The sequence below is a fragment of the Aquila chrysaetos genome, chromosome 2 (genome assembly GCF_900496995.4).
Source record: "Aquila chrysaetos chrysaetos chromosome 2, bAquChr1.4, whole genome shotgun sequence".
Classification (NCBI taxonomy): Eukaryota; Metazoa; Chordata; class Aves; order Accipitriformes; family Accipitridae; genus Aquila; species Aquila chrysaetos.
Genome location: NC_044005.1, coordinates 5245815 through 5266586, shown reverse-complemented (window position 1 = coordinate 5266586; position 20772 = coordinate 5245815). Strand labels below are relative to the sequence as shown.

General features: G+C 43.9%; 1 protein-coding gene across 1 annotated transcript in view; it reads right to left on the bottom strand.

The window, feature by feature from the left end:
• Positions 1-8901: 8901 nt before the first annotated feature.
• Positions 8902-20772, bottom strand: part of PELI2 (pellino E3 ubiquitin protein ligase family member 2) — an 82247-nt gene continuing 70376 nt past the window's right edge. The window contains exons 4-6 of the mRNA XM_029999299.2: positions 19671-19868; positions 18788-18976; positions 8902-15262 (exon numbers count right to left, since the gene is read on the bottom strand). Coding sequence (XP_029855159.1) covers positions 14696-15262; positions 18788-18976; positions 19671-19868 — 954 coding nt within the window. The 3' untranslated portion in view covers positions 8902-14695. The remainder of the gene's footprint in view (positions 15263-18787; positions 18977-19670; positions 19869-20772) is intronic.

The following is a 20772-nucleotide window of genomic DNA, read 5'->3' as shown; positions in this document are numbered from 1 at the left end:
TTAGAAACTCACTCATACATTGCTATTATTCAAAATTGTCATAATTTTTTTTTTTTTTTAATGTTCTATATTTGGCTTTCTTTTGATGTATCTTCTCTTCGGGTTTGTGTTTCTCCCTGCAACCATATGGGCTTTAAAAAAGAAAAAGAAGAAGAAAAGATAGCTGTAATTCTGATACATTCACACAGCTCCAGATGTTAAACCTTAAAACAAAGCAGATGGGGGGGGGAAAGGGGGAGGGGAGTGGAATCAGGATGAAGCCACAATAGCTGGTGGGAAGCTCTAGGAAACTGCCTCCGCACCCAAAATCCCGTCTGGTACCTGGGGAGCCTCGGAGCTTCATGTCCTATGGTCAAGAGCAGTGGGAGGGACAGAAATGGGGTGTGTGTCAGGTACCTTATTGCTCTGCTGGATTTGGATTTGCTAGAAAAGAAGGAAACGGACATAAACCTGCAGGTAAAATCCTAGAAAAAAGCCCTTTTAGGTGACAGTGCTGAATGAGTCGCCACTGCTCACAGGAGCTGGATACGGGCACAGGGCGAATCCCCATTTCCCACGGCTGCATCCTGCACCCAGGACCAGGCAGAAAGAAAAAAACCACTCTGATTCCTGCTCCTGCTGAGGGAATTAAAGGAAAACCCCGTTCAGCAACCCAGTGAGCATCCCCGGAGAGTGTGCCAGTGCCCCCCCTGCAGCACCCAGCCCTGCCTTTGGGCTTCTCCATCCCCAACCAGCGCTTTGCAGCACTCCCCAAATCTGAGCGACGATGGAGATAATCCCAGCCGCCGTGCCAGGTGTCTGCCTCATCCTGCCATCGCACAGCAAAATGCTTTGCATAATCCGATTAAATAAAATTGATGTGTTGCTTGGCACAGCGCGGGGCCGGTGGGAGCACCCAGCTAATCACCGGGGAATAAAAGCTACTGGGACTTTGATCGCCGCTGTAGTATTCTCCGAGGAGCAGCTTTACCTTGTAAATCCTGGAGTACATAGCCTGATGTTATCACCAGGGGGGGGGGGGGGGAGAAAAGAGAAAAATAGGGAAGTGAAAAGCAAATGCCTGGGTGCAGAGTGCTTGTGCATTAACAGACTGGGTGAAGAAGGGCATTTCTCACTGGTACTAGTGGAAGCAGCAGTCAGTCATCGCTGCACATCACGGCTCCTCTCCTGTAAAAACCGCAGGCGAGAAACCTCACGGCAGCCAACATGGTGCTAATATCTAATTAATTGTGGATACCAAGGAAGTACTAGAAAAATAGAAAGATGGTTTAGTGTGGATCCAGGATCAAATAAGGCAAGGGGGGTAACCCAGGCTGCTTCCCACCAGACGGCTGTCCCAGGTGGAAAACCGCATGCATTTGTGCAAGATTCAACTCAAAAGAATAAAGAAATGCAAAAACAACTGGTTCCACTGCATGGTTGTGTAGGAAATAAGCATCAAACACACGTGCTCTCATTCTTAATGAGTTAACGCTCAGGTCTACTAACAGCCCAGCACTGTAGGGAATGCAGAGAGACTTCCAGGAGGCTTTTGACTTCAAAAACCCTGACATTTGAAAGCAGGACTGCGAAATATCAATAAACACAGGCTAAGTGGCTTACGGTGTGGTCAATACCGGACTGGCCTGGGGGAGCTCCCCGGGGTGCAGCAGGGATCAGTGCTCAGCAGCTGCCTGGGGACCTCGGTATTAATGAGCTGGAAATCCATCTGAACGTCTCTGCTGAGTGCATGCAGAGTGTCAAGTACCGAGGAAGGCAGGACGGTTATTAGAGCAAACGGGCTCGTTTGGCAGGCCGAGCGCAGCCCCGGGAATGGGGCTGATGGCAGCAGGGGGGGGCTTCAGGGTGGGGGGAGGCTGTCAGCCCCACCGGGTGGGGGTCTGCAACCAGGGGAGCCCCAATCCCACCCAGTTCAGCTCGACAAAACCAGCAAGCCCCATTACTTACCAGCTGCCCAGAACCTTGCGGGTAAGAACAGGGCGGTTGCAAGGATGGGATGTGATCTTACATCTCTGTATCCCACTGAGGAGCTCAGCAGGAAAGCGCATGCACAGATCTGGTAGAGAAACTTGAAAAAGCATGGAAAAAGCACAAAAACGGTTTTAAGGCCAGAGAAAATACCATGTAGAAAGGCTCATAAGGATCTCATCCTGCTTAAGCTTACGGGAAAGAAGATTGACAGTGGCTTGACTGTATAGGTGCGTGCACCTGAACAGGAAGAAAAACCTGAGAACTAAAGGACTTGTAGCCTGTTTTGGAAAAGGATGGCTAAAAAGCAGGGCCAGACTCGACAAAATAATGAGGTACACCTCATTCCTGGGGAGGGTGAGTAAGAGCAGGACAGCTTCCAAGGGAAGTCAGGGATATTCCTCTCCATATGGCTCAAAAATGAAGATGAGACATGATCTTGGGAGAGATGCATTGGTCGGACGCAAGCTCAAATTAGGCTGGCGACCCGCAACCTGGGCTGGGTTTTTGATCCCTTGTGTCTCAGACCTGTGGATCGAAGGTGGTCCCTAAGCCCCGAGCCCTCCTGGGCTGAGCTCCCAGGCGGTACCCTGAGGAGGAAGGTTTGGGGAGCACCACCGCAGCAGGAGTGGGCACCATCATAGGTGGCACAGGCTCTCAGCAGCCATCTCCTCATCCATCTGCTTTCGGACATGCCAGCAAGGCATTGTCTAAGCGTGCTTTGCCCCACAGGCCTCTAGAGCCACCAAAACCCCAGCAAAAACTTGATGACAATGGCTCATCCCACTTGGGTTCCCATCCATGCGTCCATCTCCCCTCATTCCCTCTGCCCACAGCATCCCACTGTGCCCGGCCTCCGGTGCTGGGACAGTTACTGCCCTTTCCTTTCCACAGAGCCCTTCAACACAGCCCGCAGGCTGGTTTTTGGGGAAACCGACAGATCACCAGAAACCTGTAGAGCAATTGCTTGAGGGTGATGGTGCTTTGGGTTTTCACCATGGAGGGGCTCAGGACAGCTCACAAGGAAAGCAGGAGGCAACTCAACATCGGCGCATAATTCTACAGTGATACTCTATCAACAGGAACAAAACCACAGCAAAACCTGCTGATGCTAGTAAAAAAACAAACCAAAACAAACAAAAAAACCCCAAAACACTGAAACGTCAACCTTTGAGACACACGAGCCACCCCTGTTACACGCCGGTACGGCTTTTCAGCAGGTGAAGACGTGAGAGTTCAACCCTCGTCACATCCCTCTTAAAAGAAGAGTTTATACAAGCCCCAGGGCTGGAAGCTATCAGTTAGTGCTGCTTGATGCTCTGCTGATCAGGGTCCCGAAGGAAATCTGTGCATCGGACGGGGCTGCCAGAGCAAACCCTGGGCTACAGCATCAGTCAGACGCTTGGGTTTCCCATTGCGAATTTATTCTTTGCTTCAAAACCAAGACATTTGTTTTTTCAGAGAAATCCATTAGCGCGAGCATGTCTTCAGTTCAGAAGGGCAGGACCTGGCTGCTTTGATCCTTGCTCGTAGAGCAGAAGAGATGCAGGGGGACAAACGGGGCTGCTGTACACAGAGTGACACTAATGGTGCTTTATCCTCCCAGGCTAAACACAGCCGTGCTTCGGAGAACCCCTGCCAACCCCCCCAGATCTGTTTCCAAAAACTTCCCTTAAAAAAAGGCAGATCCAGAGAAGCGTAGCGCAGTAGTTTCAGCAGCCCCTGCAGCAGGGCATTCACTTACATTTGCCAAGATGAGGGGCCAGGGCCCTATCTCCTAGCAGGCTCTGTGTTTATTAATTGCAGACCTTGAATACGAAATATGCCAAGTCCTTCAAATCTGCAAACAATGTCTGGGTTCTTTTCCCAGCCTGCCTGGTATCATGAATCACTTGAAAAGACTTCGGGCTTTCGAGGAAATTTCTGGTATGTTTGCTGGCACACGTGGTGTTTCCAGTAACAGCAACCACTGTGGAGTCATTGACTCAAACTTCTGAATCTTTCTGGAAATGTCATCTTAGAGATGTTTTCAGTATTTTAATTTATTTGGTTGTTCACAATAAGAGTTTAAAATGCTGAGAGTTTCTACACAACAAGCCATTCCCAACAATTCTGTTTGGAAGCTGATGGAGGAGTGATGATACTCATTGCAGAGCTTACTCAGACCAAACTGGTTGAAGTTTTCTGAGTGGGGGAAACTATCCAAATCAGAATTTTTTCTATTTAAAGCAACCTACAGCAGTGGAGCTTTGTATTTGTGAGCAAAGACCACCACCAACAAAAAACCTTCCCTGGAAACTGGATGAGACAATGCTCAGGATTAAGACAAGCAAGTTACTCCTTTGCCTTAAATACGACACCCTTCCACTGAGGCTATAGATACTGCTTCTTGACTGTAGGGCTGTGAATTATTTCGATTTTAATATAATTCTTCTCTGCTAATTCTGTCCAAGTGAAAAAAAAGAGATTTGCATATTTGTGTGCTTCCATGCGCTGGAAGTCCCACACAGATAGCTGCTTGGCGTGCACTTTCTAGCCTGATGGCTTGCAGCAAGTCCTCCCTGCCCAGGACACACCAGACCTACTGCTGCCAAGTTGAACCACGCATGGACAGACCAAACCTGTGAAGACCAGTGATGAGTGGTGTTCCTCAAGGGTCAGTATTGGGACCGGCGCTGTTTAACATCTTTGTCGGCGACACAGACAGTGGGATCAAGCGCACCCTCGGCAAGTTTGCCGACAACACCAAGCTGTGTGGTGCGGTCAACGCGCTGGAGGGAAGGGATGCCATCCAGAGGGACCTTGACAGGCTGGAGAGGTGGGACCGTGCAAACCTCATGAAGCTCAACAAGGCCAAGTGCAAGGTCCTGCACATGGGTCGGGGCAATCCCAAGCACAAATACAGGCTGGGCGATGAGTGGATTGAGAGGAGCCCTGAGGAGAGGGACTTGGGGGTGTTAGTGGATGAAAAAACTGAATATGACTGAGCAACATACGCTCGCAGCCCAGAAAGCCTGGGCTGCATCAAAAGCAGCGTGACCAGCAGGTCGAGGGAGGGGATTCTGCCCCTCTACTCTGCTCTGGTGAGACCCCCCCCTGCAGTACTGCGTTCAGCTCTGGGGTCCCCAACATAAGAAGGACACGGACCTGTTGGAGCGAGTCCAGAGGAAGGCCACGAAGATGAGAGGGCTGGAGCACCTCTCCTATGAGGACAGGCTGGGAGAGTTGGGGTTGTTCAGCCTGGAGAAGGCTCTGGGGAGACCTTATAGCACCCTTCCAGTACCTAAAGGGGGCTGACAGGAAAGATGGGGACTTTTTACAAGGTCATGTAGGGATAGGACAAGGGGTAATGGCTTTAAACTGAAAGAGGGCAGATTTAGATTAGATGTAAGGAAGAAGTTCTTTTCACTGTGAGGGTGGTGAGGCACTGGAACAGGTTGCCCAGAGAAGCTGTGGATGCCCCATCCCTGGAAGTGTTCTAGGCCAGGTTGGATGGGGCTTTGAGCAACCTGGTCTAGTGGAAGGTGTCCCTGCCCGTGGCAGGGGGGTTGGAACTAGATGATCTTTAAGGTCCCTTCCAACCCAAACCATTCTGTGATTCTCGGATTCCCTGCATGTTCCTTGCCTGTCTGCCCAGGTCCCTGCTGCACCACGTGTTTGAGTCCTTTCTGCATTTGCTGCACACCTGCATGCCCCTGCCTCGGGAACCTCATCTTGGGTAGGAGAGCAGGAGCCCACCTTCACTGCTTGCTGTCCACGCAGCTCAGGAGCCTGCGGATCACCGCAGCGACAGCAAGGCAGAACATCTGGCCCACACGTGTGTTGGGGAAGAAAGATTTCTCTTTGTACGTCAGGGACCGCCTGTAAAAACTCACTGTTCTCTCCGCTGGAGGCTCCTGGCTGTCTAGACATGTTCAGTTACATGCACTCAAATCCCCAGCCGCTCATTTGGCTTGAAGTGACCCTCCTGGCTCTCCTCCCGAGGAGGGGCCGACTCTCCCCGCCAGCACGACTCTCCCCAGCCAAGGGAAAGGCAGGAGGATCTTGATACGTAGGACCCGGCCAGAGGGCTCTGGGACTGGGGTGGTATATCCTGATGGGAAGGGAGGGGAGGGAGAAAATGGATCTTACCGAAGGGACAGCACTCCTCGGAGCCCACGGAGGGTGAAGGAAGAACAGACACATGAAGGAAGACACTGGTTTCTGCAGGGAACATTCCCATTAAAAAAAGGGAAATGTTTATTTTCTGCTTGCAGGGAGGGGGGGGGTAAAACCCTTCAGTCAAAGGCCAGATTTCTTTCAGAAAACCCCCAAATTGTTGTTTCAACCCTCCAAGCAGGGCTGGGTAGCCCTGTAGTTCCTATTCTTTAGATAGGAGAGGGGAAATGAAAAACATCCAACCCAAGGGTAGAGCAGGGAAAAGCCAGAAGTCAGACCTGCCCTCTCTGTTGACTTGCTGCCTCCTCCTGTGCTCCAGTAATTTTTTGGCTTTAGGTGCCCATACAGCCCCCATAGCATAGGGTGGCTATGGCAGCACTCTTACGTGCCTTTCTGCATGGACCTGAAGATTTCAGGTCAAGATTTCCAAAGGGGACAAAAAAATACACGGGAGAGAAAAGGCAAAGTCATTTTCCCAGGAGTATGAAGCAGGACAGAGGTGAGCCCAGGGCTTGGGAACACGCCAGCCTCCCGGTACACACACAGGTAGGGTTTGCTGCATCACATCTGACATGAGAAGAGACTCCACTTTTTACAGACACTGCTTGGACAAAGCCGAGCCCAGCCCTCGTCCGGACCCTCTCATCAGGAGAGGTACTCCGGCCCATTCTCCCTTCCTCCACCCCTTCCCTGGCTCCTCACTTGGATTTAATCGGAGAGAAATAAAGAGGGGAGGGGATGCATCACAGACCTGAGATTAGCCAGATGTTATTCGTTGCTCTCCCCAGCCTGCTGAGCAGGATTTGTGGTCTTAGCTTGACAGGCAATTTGGCCCAAATCCCACATCGCCCTTGAGGCTGAGGCCAAGCCCCAGCTCCTCTCCTTGCTAACACCTGGCTGTGCAGCTGCTCCGCAGAGCCACAGCTGGATTTCAGCAGCTCGGGAGCTGCCTGTGGCACACCTCCCTCGCCTTCGCAAGGTGATGCGCAGGAGGACGACAGAGAAACCATCCGTGAGGAAAGCCACCAGCACAGGCAGCAGCATCCCTCTTCTGGTCTGTGGGCTCAGCCTGCCCCACGGCCAGCACAGCTCCGTCCACCCTCTGCAATTTAACCCCAGACTGAGAAGGGGTGTCAGAGTCGCTTCTTTGGAAAGGGCAGCAACAGTCCCCAATGCCTCACCATAGAGCAAGGGAGCCCAAGTTTAGTTTAAGACTTAAGTATAGCCTTCTGCTGCTCTCACGGAGGGCAATTTCTACCAGAAGTACCAAATTCCTGCTCAGTTCAAAGGCCAGGGCCCCTGTCTCTGCAGTCTGCTTCAGCTAGAGCTTTTAAGAATACAGCATTTAAGGCAAACACTCCACATAATGTATTTCTTTACATATGTAATTATATACATGCATGTTTATAATTTTAAACACTGATGTAATTGGAGTTCTACTGAATTCCTTTCTGCTGTTAAGTACTCCCTCATCTTGAGCCTTTCTTCAGACATGAGTTTTCAGTGAGTTAAAAAGAAAAGAAGTATCAGGCTCAGACTCCTATGTCAAACTTCTGTCTGCCTTAGTTTTACATGAAAGAGATTTCTGAAGTTCCTCCTAAAAATATGCAACCATACAGCAACACCTTGAAAGGGAAAGAAAAGCAGTAATCACAAATGCTCTGGAAACCTCTCACAAAGATCATTTCCCAGCAGCACCAGCTGCAGTAAGAAGTGAAGTTTTACAGCCAGGTTAACACAGAGGCAGGAATACACACTCTCTTCAGCAGGGAGTGAAAAAAAGACCACAGCATCTTTAATCAAGTAGCTGGAAGAATCAAGGGAATGGGATCATTAGGATGACATTTGGTCCTGTGGTCTTGCACAAAACAAAGCGAGGACAGACTTAAAGCTGTAGGTTTAAATCAAAAACCAAAATTGTGGTGTTGCCTGATAGAACTGATACAAAAATCCACAATTTGCATAAAAAGCCCACAACAGGTTACTACTGAGGGGTACTGCAGTGTTGCTTCAGGATCCGAGCGGTGACACTTCTCTTCCCAGGCCTTCAGGTGACACCGCCAACCACCTCAGCCCTGAACACTCCCTGTTCCTCCCTCTCAGCCCCTGTTCCTGCCTTGATGCTCATCTCCTCCTCTAAGGATTAGCAGAAACCTCTCCCCCACCAACATCCCCAGCAGAACTTCTCCTCTTAGGTTGCCTCCAACAGTTTTACACAAAATAGGATCATCCCTATCTTTGGTCAGGTATGAACGGCTGTTCTTCACCCGTGCACTGCATTTCTTCAAGCACAGAAGCCCTATTCAGAAACCCACCGTGTCAGAGACCACATCTACACAGTGCCCATCCAGCAGCATTCTGAGCGTATTTAAGATGTCCTGAAATGAAGCTGGTCCCTATACAGACAGCGATGGTCCCAGAGGACACAAATAACCCAGAGCTTCGCCCTCTCCCGTTCGCCTGGGAGCATCTTCCCTGGAAAGTATTTAGCACTCTTCAATTACAAGGAAGCCTGATAGCCAGCTGGCAGACGACTGCATCTAGAGAAAGTTGCAGATATCCTCGTTTCCCTTTCCTATGCTTGCGCCAACATTTTTTTTTCTACTTACCAAAAAAGGCTGACAATTCATTTTAGCTCATTTAAAAAAAAAAAAAAAAAAAATGAAGCTTATGTACTCACAGGGACTGCATACAAAAGGGGATGAATACACAGATGCAAACAAAACACTGAATTACCATTATGGAAATTAATTTTAAGAGTCACAAAGCATATTATTCCTGGAAATTGCTTTTATTTAGCAATTATGTTAACACCGCAAGAAGGCAGTTGGCATTGAAAACAAACAGTTCAATTTAAAATCAGGGAAGTGAATTAACTGAAATTTCAGGGCACTCACACCTGAATACACTCCACTACCTTGAATACTTAAGAATCCTCAATCAAAGGCTTAGGTTTTTGTTTGTTGAGGAGTAGAAAGGGGATAAAAGGGTAAGAGGAACTGTTTATTTTTTAAGTTACTTATATGTTTTTGCAAATCAATGTTAAACCCTGACAACCAAACAGCAGGGAAAAAACTGAAGGAGTCAGTGACAATATTGAGATAATATTTTAATTTTTTTTAAGTTTTTTTTCCTGTAAAATGGCTTGTACTTCCACAGGTACAACAGCAAAGAAGTTATTTCAATCCATTTCACATGGTGTATAAAAGACCAATTTTACAAATATACCCAGAAGTTTTAACAGCTGCTAACACTGTTTAAAGGTAAACATTACTTCTCCATCATACAGGGCTCGCTGTGTGAACGAGACTTTTCCTACAGTTGTGCCACAAGGAGCCGCCTTCCAGGGGCTCTCTATCATGTATTTGATCCAAGAGGAAAGCGATACCCATCCCTAATCACCATGACACAAACAGAAGGGACTTCCAGGTGACTCAAAGACTGGCTTGTCCACCAGGAAGGTATAAATATGCCCCATTAAAAGGAAGTTTGACAGCCACCAGTTTCGTCTGTAGTTTGGTTGTCCAAGCAACTCATATTTTTGTTCCGCTGCCAATAAATGAAAACTCTGATCAACACAGAAAGTAAAGCTCTATCTTTACTACCTGTCGAGGCTGACTACTGTTCTTTCAAGACCGAAGTGTCTGCTGCAGTCAATGGGACATGGTTTGCACAGGGCTTGCAGAACTACTGCGACTTTATCCTAGAAACTACCCCCATTCCACCCCCCACCCCCCAAAAAAAAACCAGCCTTACCTTCTAAGTTTTTCCTTTTAATTCACAACACCAAGTGCAAAGACTTGTGAAGAGTGCTTATAAAAATCAGAATGAGAAAAATCCGTAAAAGACATTTGCAACTCCAGTTATTATTTTCCTTGAAGAGATAACCAAGCCTGAAGGTATCTTTTTAATTCTCTTCCTTGTTTCTTTCCAAGCTATTATTTACTTGTTTACCTGTGACTACATGGATAATCAGAAAATGAGAGGAGCCAAGAACTCACAAGAGGCTGAAAACTGAGCAAACGAGAAGGAGGAGGAATCCTTGGCCAGAATACTGCAGAATAGTGGGCTGTCCACACCTATTCAGCTCAAGTGCCCAGCAGACTTCTGTTCCTACCTGTTCCCATCAACAGCTCTACCTGTCGATTCCACTTCACATCCAATGCAGCATGTTAACAACAGTCTTGGGGAAAACAAGACCTAACCACCCGTGACAGAGCATTCCTTTACAAGCACAGCTCATTTCCAAGGCATATTTGCAGCTCAACTTTAAGCAAGAGCAGGAGTCAAGCCAGGTCAGCTTTCCTACCACACTACAAATGCATTTAAATGCCTCTATCAGTTCTCATGATGGCCAGATCACTACCAACAGTTCTCTGACCCCAGAAAAGCATCAAGACTATGAGCTGGATGAACAGAAACATGATGGTCTTGGAGAAGCTTCCTTCCACTTCCAGTGCAACAGCACTGAAGGGAGAGTTACCACAGTTGAAACCAAGTTTCTTTTGGGTGCTGTGTGGAGTTAAAAAAAAAAAAAAAAAAAAAAAAATCAATCAAAGTTCTATTCAGAGGCTATTGCAGTTTCTCGCTATGATACACTCAGCACCTCTGCTCCTCTCTCAGGCTCTGAAGTAGAACCTTCAAATTCCAGGAACTGCCATTAAAACATCAAAGAGTGTTTTGTTGGGAAGCCTTTCCACGTCATCCCAGAGCTTCCTAAGGAACTGAGGAGAATCCTTTTCAGAGCATGAACCAGGTCTGAAAGCAGGAACAGCTACAATCACATTTCTGATCGGTTCCTGGCATGCCTTTGCTTCAAGGTGGGTCTGTCCCTGCTGGAACCAGCCCAACAATGGCTTTCGTCTCTTCTGAGCCCCATTCCCACCCTCACAAAGAAAAAAAAAAAAAAATCCTCCTTTAATTATTCTGCCAGTACAGTACTATTACTGTACCCTGAGGCACAAAGTGACCACACTTGAAAAAACTTCGTGATTAAAATGCAGTATCATGCTAACTCTTTTGTACAACTTGGACCACGATTCAAAATAAGAACAACGCTTACCACTCAGTTGTCTATTTAGACTTCAGCACTCTATCAAAAAGCTGCCAGGAAAAAGGAAAGTGTTACAGCTCCAGTGTGCATGGATATGACAGATTTTTTTTTTTTTTTTTTTTTTTTTTTAAGATCAGACTAGAAAAATACTTTTAGCTATAAGTTATGCAGTCAAAGCTGGTTTTGAAGCATTCAAATAGAATCAACAGTAACAGGTGAAAAAAATCCTTACAGAATACATTGCCAGCATTTGAAATGGTATGCAAGAAATATCATAACACTGAAATCATGAAATAAACTTTCAAAACAAAGTTTGAGGGTGGTTCTCAAGTTTACTCACTCCAAACAGAACCAGTCTTATTTATCCAGAAACTACTTTCTCCTATTCAGCTACCAGACCAGCGAAGGTGTGTGCTTACTGAGATGAGAGAAAGAGAAAAGGGCTAAGCAGCCAAATGGTCCATCATTTCATTAGATCAGCGTATGTGGCAGTAGTGATGAGAAAAATAATGCCACAAACTCTTCTGCCTTCCCAGTAAATCCAGCTCTGCAGGACTCGCCCTAGCTTTGAATACTGACTGGTAAATGGCAAAGTACCTGGATTCATGCAAAGGAACTGTGAAGTTTGTTTCCCAGATAAGAGGAGAATTTTCCTTCCTGCAGTACTTCTTGCGTTATACAGAACTGCCAACAGTGAAAGAAACAAAATATCTCGCTTAAAACACAGTCTTTCCAAACTGACACTTCCCTCGGATACAAACCATTAGCCAGTCTTCCACTTCATGCAAGCCAAACACACCACAACCAGATGGTGTACTAGTGTTTCCAGTGAGGATTCTTCTAACACTGTACATTCACCTTGCACAGGGTATAGCAGCTATATGAAGCCCTGAAGCAGCCATTAAACTGCAACTGCAAAGGAAGAAAGTAAAAAAGCTCGATAACAGAGATGCCTGGGAACCTGCGCATTTACAATCCATTTATGCTCAGAGGGAGACTACACATGCAAGTCCTGATCAGCTCAGCTCAGTAATACAGTTGCCACCCCAGACCTGTGAAGCTGTCGTACACAGAGCTCAAGACCTCTGGTCACCAGCCTTAACACATGGCTCGTGGCCTTAATTCAATAAGCAACATTTCCCGAAAGTGTGTTTTCATAGCATCTCTTGTGGGAAACAAAGTTAAGTATTTCACAGAGTCCAGTAAGAACGAGGTGGAGGTGAGACTGCCTCTCACAGATGAGGTATATGCTAAATAGAAATAATGCTGCAGTATGCATATGGGACCTGAGGAACTTGTACTGAATATAAACAAGGGAGAGGCACCTTCACATTTATGACAGAAACCATGACAAGGAATTGAAGGCCAAAGGCGTTTCTTCCCAATCTGGTTGGGCTGCCACTCTTGATGAAGATTAGCCACAAGGTTGACTTGTGGGCGTAAGGACTCAGAATACAGAATCACAAGAGGATCTCATTGAAAAGGCACTAGGAAGAAGCATATAGTTTTAGGTTCACAAGATTCATCCTATTTTCAATCACCAAGTGGGACAAAAACTGTACAGTTTGGGATTTTTAGAGAAAATGCTGCAGATTCTTTTTTAAACAGCAAAAGCATAAAAGAAAAGTAAAGCTATTTTCAAATTATTAGAATGCTGAACATTTATACAGCAAAATTATATTAAAAACAGCAGCAGACAAAGTACGTCCCATCACCATTGGCAAGGGACATGTAAAATGTTTATAAGGTTAACTATAAAACAATTTTACAACCAAAATATGAACAGGCCAATTCAAGTATATATATACAGAATATATTAAAATCATATAAATTATATATTTATACAAAGGGCACAAATATAGCGAAAAGCTATAGTTGATTAAACAGAACTGAGCTTGAATGATCAATTTCATCTAGAGATGTTATAATTTTCTCCCAAATTCTTTTTTTTCTTTTTTTAAACCTGGATAGATTGATACCTCAGATACCAAGAATACAGAAAGCGAAAGGAAAAAAAAAAATCAACAACAAAAAAACACAAATCAAAGAGTTATCATTCTGTATGAAATGAAACTAACAGTGGGCGGGGTACATCTCATATGAAATTCTGATTTAATTATTTCCATAGTAAACATTTATCAGCTCTCTTAAAAAGTCAGGAATTTCAAGTGATCCACTTCAGACGTACCACCCTGGTGCATATATTTTGATTACATTTGAATGTTGTTTAATTTGCAAACATTCAAAAAAAAAAAAAAGGATACAAACAGATCTCAATCTGCAAAAAAAGGTGACAGATGGCAGCAAGTTGAAAAGTGAACAAAAATACTCAGCTGAACTAGAAACGATGCTCTCCTTACAGCATTTTGGCTAGTCAGTGAGCTTAAAAAAATAACTTATTTTTAACTGCTTTTTTCATTTCAAAACATAGCAACATATAACCACAATCCATTGAAGCACTTGAGAATCTAAACAGTCCCATCCGTGGGCTTATATTTAAACACAAACTAAGTGCTTTCCTGAATTCAGGTCTATGTAAATAAGTTCTGTATAACTTGTACCTAAACGTTCTGTCTTGCTGCGGCACTACCCCTTCATTAACGCAGTTTTAAAGGCTCGCGACACCTCAATTAACCCAATGATCCTGGGCATGCAAGGAGCAGTTAGGGCAACCTAAGTTAAGCAGAAATAAAAAGGCCAGACTACACATATACAGAACATTGGCTTAAAAAACGGAAATAAGTATGTAAAAAAGTAAAGCAGTTTCACCAGATGCAGGTTAAAGAGGGGGAAAAAAAAAGAAAGAAAGAAAAAAATCAGCCATATACCATACGTAATGAACAGTGGATATCTATTACATTGAAAGGAAATCAATGCAAACGGGATTTCCTCAGTTTCAAGTAATCCTTGATGCCTTTTTGGCCAGCTGTGTTATACCATAACAGATATTTTAATAGCTTTTATACTCTACAATTTAGGCAGCTAATTTTTCTCTTACATATCCAATTATCTCTAGTGAACATTCACCTATGGTTGTCCACACATTCTGTATTAGCTCCTTCAGAAACTATTCAAGTTAAATTATATTGCAAATTTAAAGACAGTTACATTCTGTATGTTCCTTCTAGATTTGAAAAATAGGTTTTAAAGGCCTGTCAAAGTTTAGAAGAAAAAACCTTTCCATTAAAAAATCTTAGCTTAAAAAAATCATTATTAAGACACCTTCTTCTGATCCAGGGTACTAATAAAAAGATTACAAATATACTACAATTTGACCAAGAAGACTTCATGAATATGCTGCTTTTGAGCATGCAACACCACTGATATCTGTCAAGTTCCAGGTATCAATGTATCCCAATTCCACCACAGTCCCTCAGAATTTCCTTGTCAGTTCCCCATCCCCACCCTACCACCCTATTAATAACATTATAAAAAAAGGTAAAATCTAGAGTTAGTGGCAAAATCTTCACAGTAAATTGTTAAAGAAAATGTTATTGTGGTCATTGCAAAGTAATATCAGTCAATTGGACCCTGAAAAATTAGCTTGATGCAGTTGTGTTCCCCAGACAGTTGTGTTGCACAAAAAGGGCAGGCAGCATGAAATGCATGAGTACCATGAGGCAGTGGGATTTGAGACCAGTATTTTGCAGACTTCTCAGAGCACACATGTCCACAAGGGGTGAAAGCATGAGTTGGAGGACCAGCATCCACATAAAAGCCTGCTTCACAACCAAGCCAAAGAGGCACATAGGGGCCAATGGTTCTGCACATAGGACATTCTCGCTCATTGGCTTCTGTGTCACTGCGATGTCCCCAGTTGTGATAGCCATGAACATGACCACAGCTGAGGTATGCCCAAGGCTGCTTCTCTTCTACCACATCTTTACGGTTGATACTGGGAAATGCTAAAGTGTTTAACCCAACAGGACACTGTGGTCTGGCAGCGTTTATCTCCTGTCGCAGAGCTTCAATGTGTTTCTGAGTTGGAGTGTGAAACAGTCCATCTGCCGTTCTCCACAGAAGGGTGGCTCCACACAGGTCAATGAGAGAGCCATCTTGTAGGATGTTGGTCTCATTTTCTACCTAGTGGTGGAACACAAGGGTAAGTAGTTAAACCTGAGAGCTTTTACAGATGCCATGGTTTAACCCCAGCCAGCAACTAAGCACCACACAGCTGCTGACTCACTCACCCCTCCCCCACAGTGGGATGGGGGAGAGAATTGGGGAAAAAAGTAAAACTCATAAGTTGAGGTAAGAACAGTTTAATAGAATAGAAAGGAAGAAAATAATAAGGATAATAGTAACGATAATAAAATGACAATGATAATAATAAAAGGATTGGAATATACAAAACAAGTGATGCACAATGCAATTGCTCGCCACTCACTGACCGATGCCCTGTCAGTCCCCGAGAAGCGATCTGCCCACCCCCAGCCAGCCCCTCTCAGTTTATATACTGGACATGACATCACATGGTATGGAATACCCCTTTGGCCAGTTTGGGTCAGCTGTCCTGGCTGTGTCCCCTCCCAACTCCTCATGCCCCTCCAGCCTTCTTGCTGGCTGGACATGAGAAGCTGAAAAATCCTTGACTTAATATGAACACTACTTAGCAACAACTGAAAACATCAGTGTGTTATCAACCTTCTTCTCATACTGAACCCAAAACATAACACTATACCAGCTACTAGAAAGAGAATTAACTCTATCCCAGCTGAAACCAGGACAACAGAGAACTGAGTTATGTAAATGTGTCATCTTTCTCACCAAGTCATTATGCTCCCTAGCACGCTACCTAATTTTGTCTTATTGTGGCCCCTCATTTGTCTGAATCCATCTCTTGTCTCTTATCCTATATTTAAGATTATAATGAGCATTGGTGTCTTATTCTGTGCTTGTACAGGAGGTCCTAAATTTGCAGCTGTTACATGCTAGGGCAGTACTAATTATTATTCAGTCTTCCTGCCCATAATTCTTTGGGAAAGGTATTACATTAGTAATCACTAACTTCTGCACAAATACCCCCTACCTCTGAGCATGCTACTTTTTCTCTCTAATATTGATTCTCTGTATGCCTTTGTCACGTTTAAGGTAAGTCATGATAGACAGAAGAGGAAACTTGCCATTCCCTATGGGCTGTATTAGCATATTGCTCCCCTGGAATTCTTTGCTTATGTAGACTGGCAGAGGCTGCTTATGCAGCAAAAGATCCTTTTTGGACTAAAAACTGCTACCCAAGACAGACCAGCTGTCCTGCTACTTGGATACCATTTTTTTTGGCTTGAGGTAAGTGTAAAGCATTTTGCAGAAGCATGAGCTCCCACAGCGTACTTCATCAACAGTGAAACTCTTCCACAGATAGATTAGGGATAAATGACAAATGCAATACTAGCTACATGCACAGGTACTTGCATGGATTATTGTTACAGCGGAGTGAATTACCAACTGAATTTCTCAAGTGACAAGTTCTGCAACTGAAGCCACACAGGCTCAACTTCTGAACAATTAACCACCCCAACTAGTTAGGCCCTTTATTTAATGAGGTATTCCATGCAAATACAGCCCCAATGTGCATTGCCTAAAGGCTTCTCTCATCTGACTAAAAGCAGGTACTTAAAACATTTTCAAGGGATTATGCCAAACACACATTGTACTTTGCTGATATATTCTTTAATTTATTTTAATGCCACAAACATATAAGCAACTTGTGCTATTGCTACCAGTTCAGTAATGATGAATATATATTAAAAAGGTTCTTTATGAAATTAAAGAGGGTAACAGACCTACTGCCTGGCTTTAACCACTAAGGCAAAACAAATACACAAATATAAACAAATACATTAAGTAGGTCACATTAAATCATCATGTCTGCCTATGAATACCATGAATGACAACCAATTTGGCATTTACATTTTAATCCAGTTTAAATTCACAGATTAACTGTGGATCATACTTGCACAAAACACCTAGATGGTACAATAGACTACAGATAAGAGGTCACCAGTGTAAAGTTCTTCTAGCAGAAAAATTTGGCAGTTCAAGCAGACATGAGAGAAGCCTTGATTTGATGCACTTTTCAGATAATTCCTTCAGAAACAGCAAAGCAAAAAGCTTTCTCGTATGCAATGTGTTCAATTCATTATACAGTGTGCATTTGGTTTTATGAACCCAATCAACGAATACTGATCACATCAATACCAGTGTGCCATGTAATTTTATTTAAATGAGAATTCAAGTCATTTTGGATGCAGGGAAGGGAATTTATTTGTTTTAGTATGCCTTTCTTTAGCAGCACTAAAAAGGTGTTTTGCTAACCACATACAAAGGGCGCAATTGCAACATCATCTGTCCCAGTCCCGGAGGCGATGTTTGCCTGCCACCATTAAAGTGACAAAGCAATTTATGTACTGCAGGCTGTCTACTGAAAGCAGAACAAAATAGTCAAACTCCATTTTCCTAACTCCTTTAAGCAGTCAGTTTGCTGCAAAGCCAATGGCAAAGTTGTAAAGTCAGTTCAGCGCGAGTCTGTGGGATACCTCCTATCATCATCAAGCTAATGGGAACTCAAGGTAGCAGCACAAAAGCAACTTTGGCATGGAGAAGGATATTCCCCCCACCATGCACACTTTCTTAGTCTTTCAAGTCCAGCAGCTGGATGATAAAGTTCCAAAAGAAAAAGGGCATCTTCAGCTGCTGTGAAGATGCCCCTTGAACATCCTCTCACTTCCTGAACCCTAACAAAGAACAGAATGGGCTTTTCCAGGTCTGCAGGCAGGACAGCATTCTAACCTACCCAGAAACAAAGAGGACTTCCGGGGAAGCTCATCTGCCTGAGTGGAAATATGGCTGTCTGTGTATTTTGCTGGGCTACTTCTATATGGTGGTGTTTGATTCCACCCTCCCCTTCCCTCCCCCTTTGAGGGCAGGGGGAAAATGGATGAGTGATGACAGCATTCGCCTTCGTAGGCCCCACAGATCTTGGGAAGGGGAAAGAACAAGACCACTATGGGAATTCCCTCCCATCATCTATGGAGAAGTGGACACGTGCTTTCATGGGAACCTCTCTCCTGGTTATGTAGGTGTCTATCGCAGCTGAACCTCTCGCTTTTGCTAAAGGTAAAGCCCATCCTGCTTCACAGGATAAAACAGGAATATACTTAGCAGGGCTTCTCTTATCTTCCTATTGGCAGGTAAATCAAACAGAAGTGGCATGATCCAAACTTGTTTTGCATGCAAGTAGACTCTTCCTTTTAAGATAGTACTGCAAAAGACAGCTCCCCACACAGTAACTTCCAGATGTCCCCATGTCCCAGGAGAACATTTCAGAGATGGAGATTCAAGAGCAAAGTTTATTTAGCTTTTACAGTCTATGCTATTTCAGTTTGAAAAGTGACATTAGCAGAAAACTTCAAGACTGTTCGCCTGTATAAACAGAAACAGAACAGCAGTACAGAATCTACTGTAATACACATCTACTTAGATGATTTCAGTGCCCACTACCCCAGGACAATGCTGCTACTCTGCAGTCACCCTATGACCGCCTCCATTCAATGCCAGGAAAACAAGTATCCCTTGTTTTCTTTTAATTACCAGTTAGTTTCATCTTACCAGTTTCCCCCTTTGTTGAGCCGATCTGGTTTCCCGGAGAGTGTACACATCACCACAGACTGAGATTTCCCGCCAAACTCCAGGTTTAGACTCCTCCGTGAACCCTCCTTTTGGATGCATGACCAGCACCCCATTAGTTGTCAATCCATCCATGTGGCCATCAGGATTTTTCCACTTTGCCGCTTTTTCCTGCATGTGACAAGCACCCCAGGAAAGAAAGAGTTTGTCTAAAAGTTTATAGACTAAAGTTTTACACACTGAAGTTTTACTAGCCCTGTCTAAAACATTTCCTCACCAGCTGGCAGCACTTACACATAGATTTACAAAAAAAAAAGCATTTTTAAGAATACCTTATGCTAGAGTGGTAACATCTTTTGCTTATGCATCTTCAATTACTATTCTATCTTAAATATTAGGGGTTTTTTTACTCAGTTGAGTGCCTCTGACTGCAGTTCAGGTCAAAGTTAAGGCCTCAAGGTCAGTAGCATGCTCTTAACTACCTTAATGGAATACCACTGCAACAGGCACATCCCTTTCCATAATGCAGCTGATGTGTTCCTTGGTCTTCAGCACTCAGAACTGCAACAGCAGCTTATTCACATTGACTATCAAGAATATATCAAACCAACCTAAACAAAATCCACTAACAGTTACTAAAGTAGCACTTCATTGTTAAAGACAATTATGACCATGAGTCCATGCTGGTAATAAATCAGGCACATAAAACTGCAGTTTCTACTTAACACTGCAGCTGGTACACTGGAGTAATAAAAGTCTAACGACAGTATAAGTTATCAACTAGTACAAGGAAATTTTGGGGCTTGAAAATAACAGAATAACAACCAGAGTTTGCTCGTACATAACAATTATTAGTAGTACTTACACCGAGAAATATATTTTTAGATGAGTCAAATCCAGCTGCAAAAATCCTTGCTGTATATGGTGGGCTCCTATCACAAACAATCCTGCATGCAAAACGGGATATGGTGCTTTGCGTAATCTGTGTTTCATCATTATTTTGACTTCCAGAAATAGTATCTGTTACTACAAAGTCTATGGGGCTTTCTGTTGACCTCCCAACCTGAAAAAAAATTAAGTTAATGGCATAATTAGAAAGAGCCACAGAAACATCAAGCATTAAGGACACAGTTTTGCCAAGTTAATGTTGATGACATCAGTAAACTATCGTCTTCTGCATTTTTGGATGGCAAGATCCAGTCAGAGACTAACCGGTATTTTCACATTTGTCCTAGGCAGAAATACATCACTGACATGGCACAACAAATTTTCACTCACTACAAGTGATGTACATGCTTGCCCAACACAGCTGCACTTATATCGTCAACAACATGAAAGTATTATCACCTTGGTATTTCACAATCCAGCCACAGCAAATTACTTACCACTATATTCTGTCAATTAAGAAAACATTAGCTTGAAATGACAAGTTTTATTCAAATTCCTACTACCAAGTTATTTTGCCATAAAAAGAAAGCATTTTTTTTTTTAAGACCCAGAACTCAGTTATTTTGATACATCATAACAAAAAGCTACCCACCTTCATGTTTTCAGAATCTGTAGTTCCAGAGTAGAAGAGTTTTCAGGTAAAACCCACCATATGATTAAATTTATTCCTAATCATGCACATGCATGACTAAAGAAATTAAAAAACTTTCTTCAGCAGAAATAAAACACAGCTGATCACTAGACAAGAATATTTTTCTATCTTGCCATCTATAAATTTTAATTCTAAAACTGGAAACATCTTGGCAACTGTAACAGAAAACTTCATGACAAAATGGATGGAGGGATCTGACTGCCAACCAAACATACAGTGAGAGTTTATCAATACTTCTACAGGCAAATTAGCATTACGCCAACTTTGAGCATAACTGGGAAGTGGAGCTGAGGAACAAGGAGTGGAACAGAGTATTAATTTTACAGGCACCTTGTGATCTAACAGAAGAAAATTAAGAATATTCTTC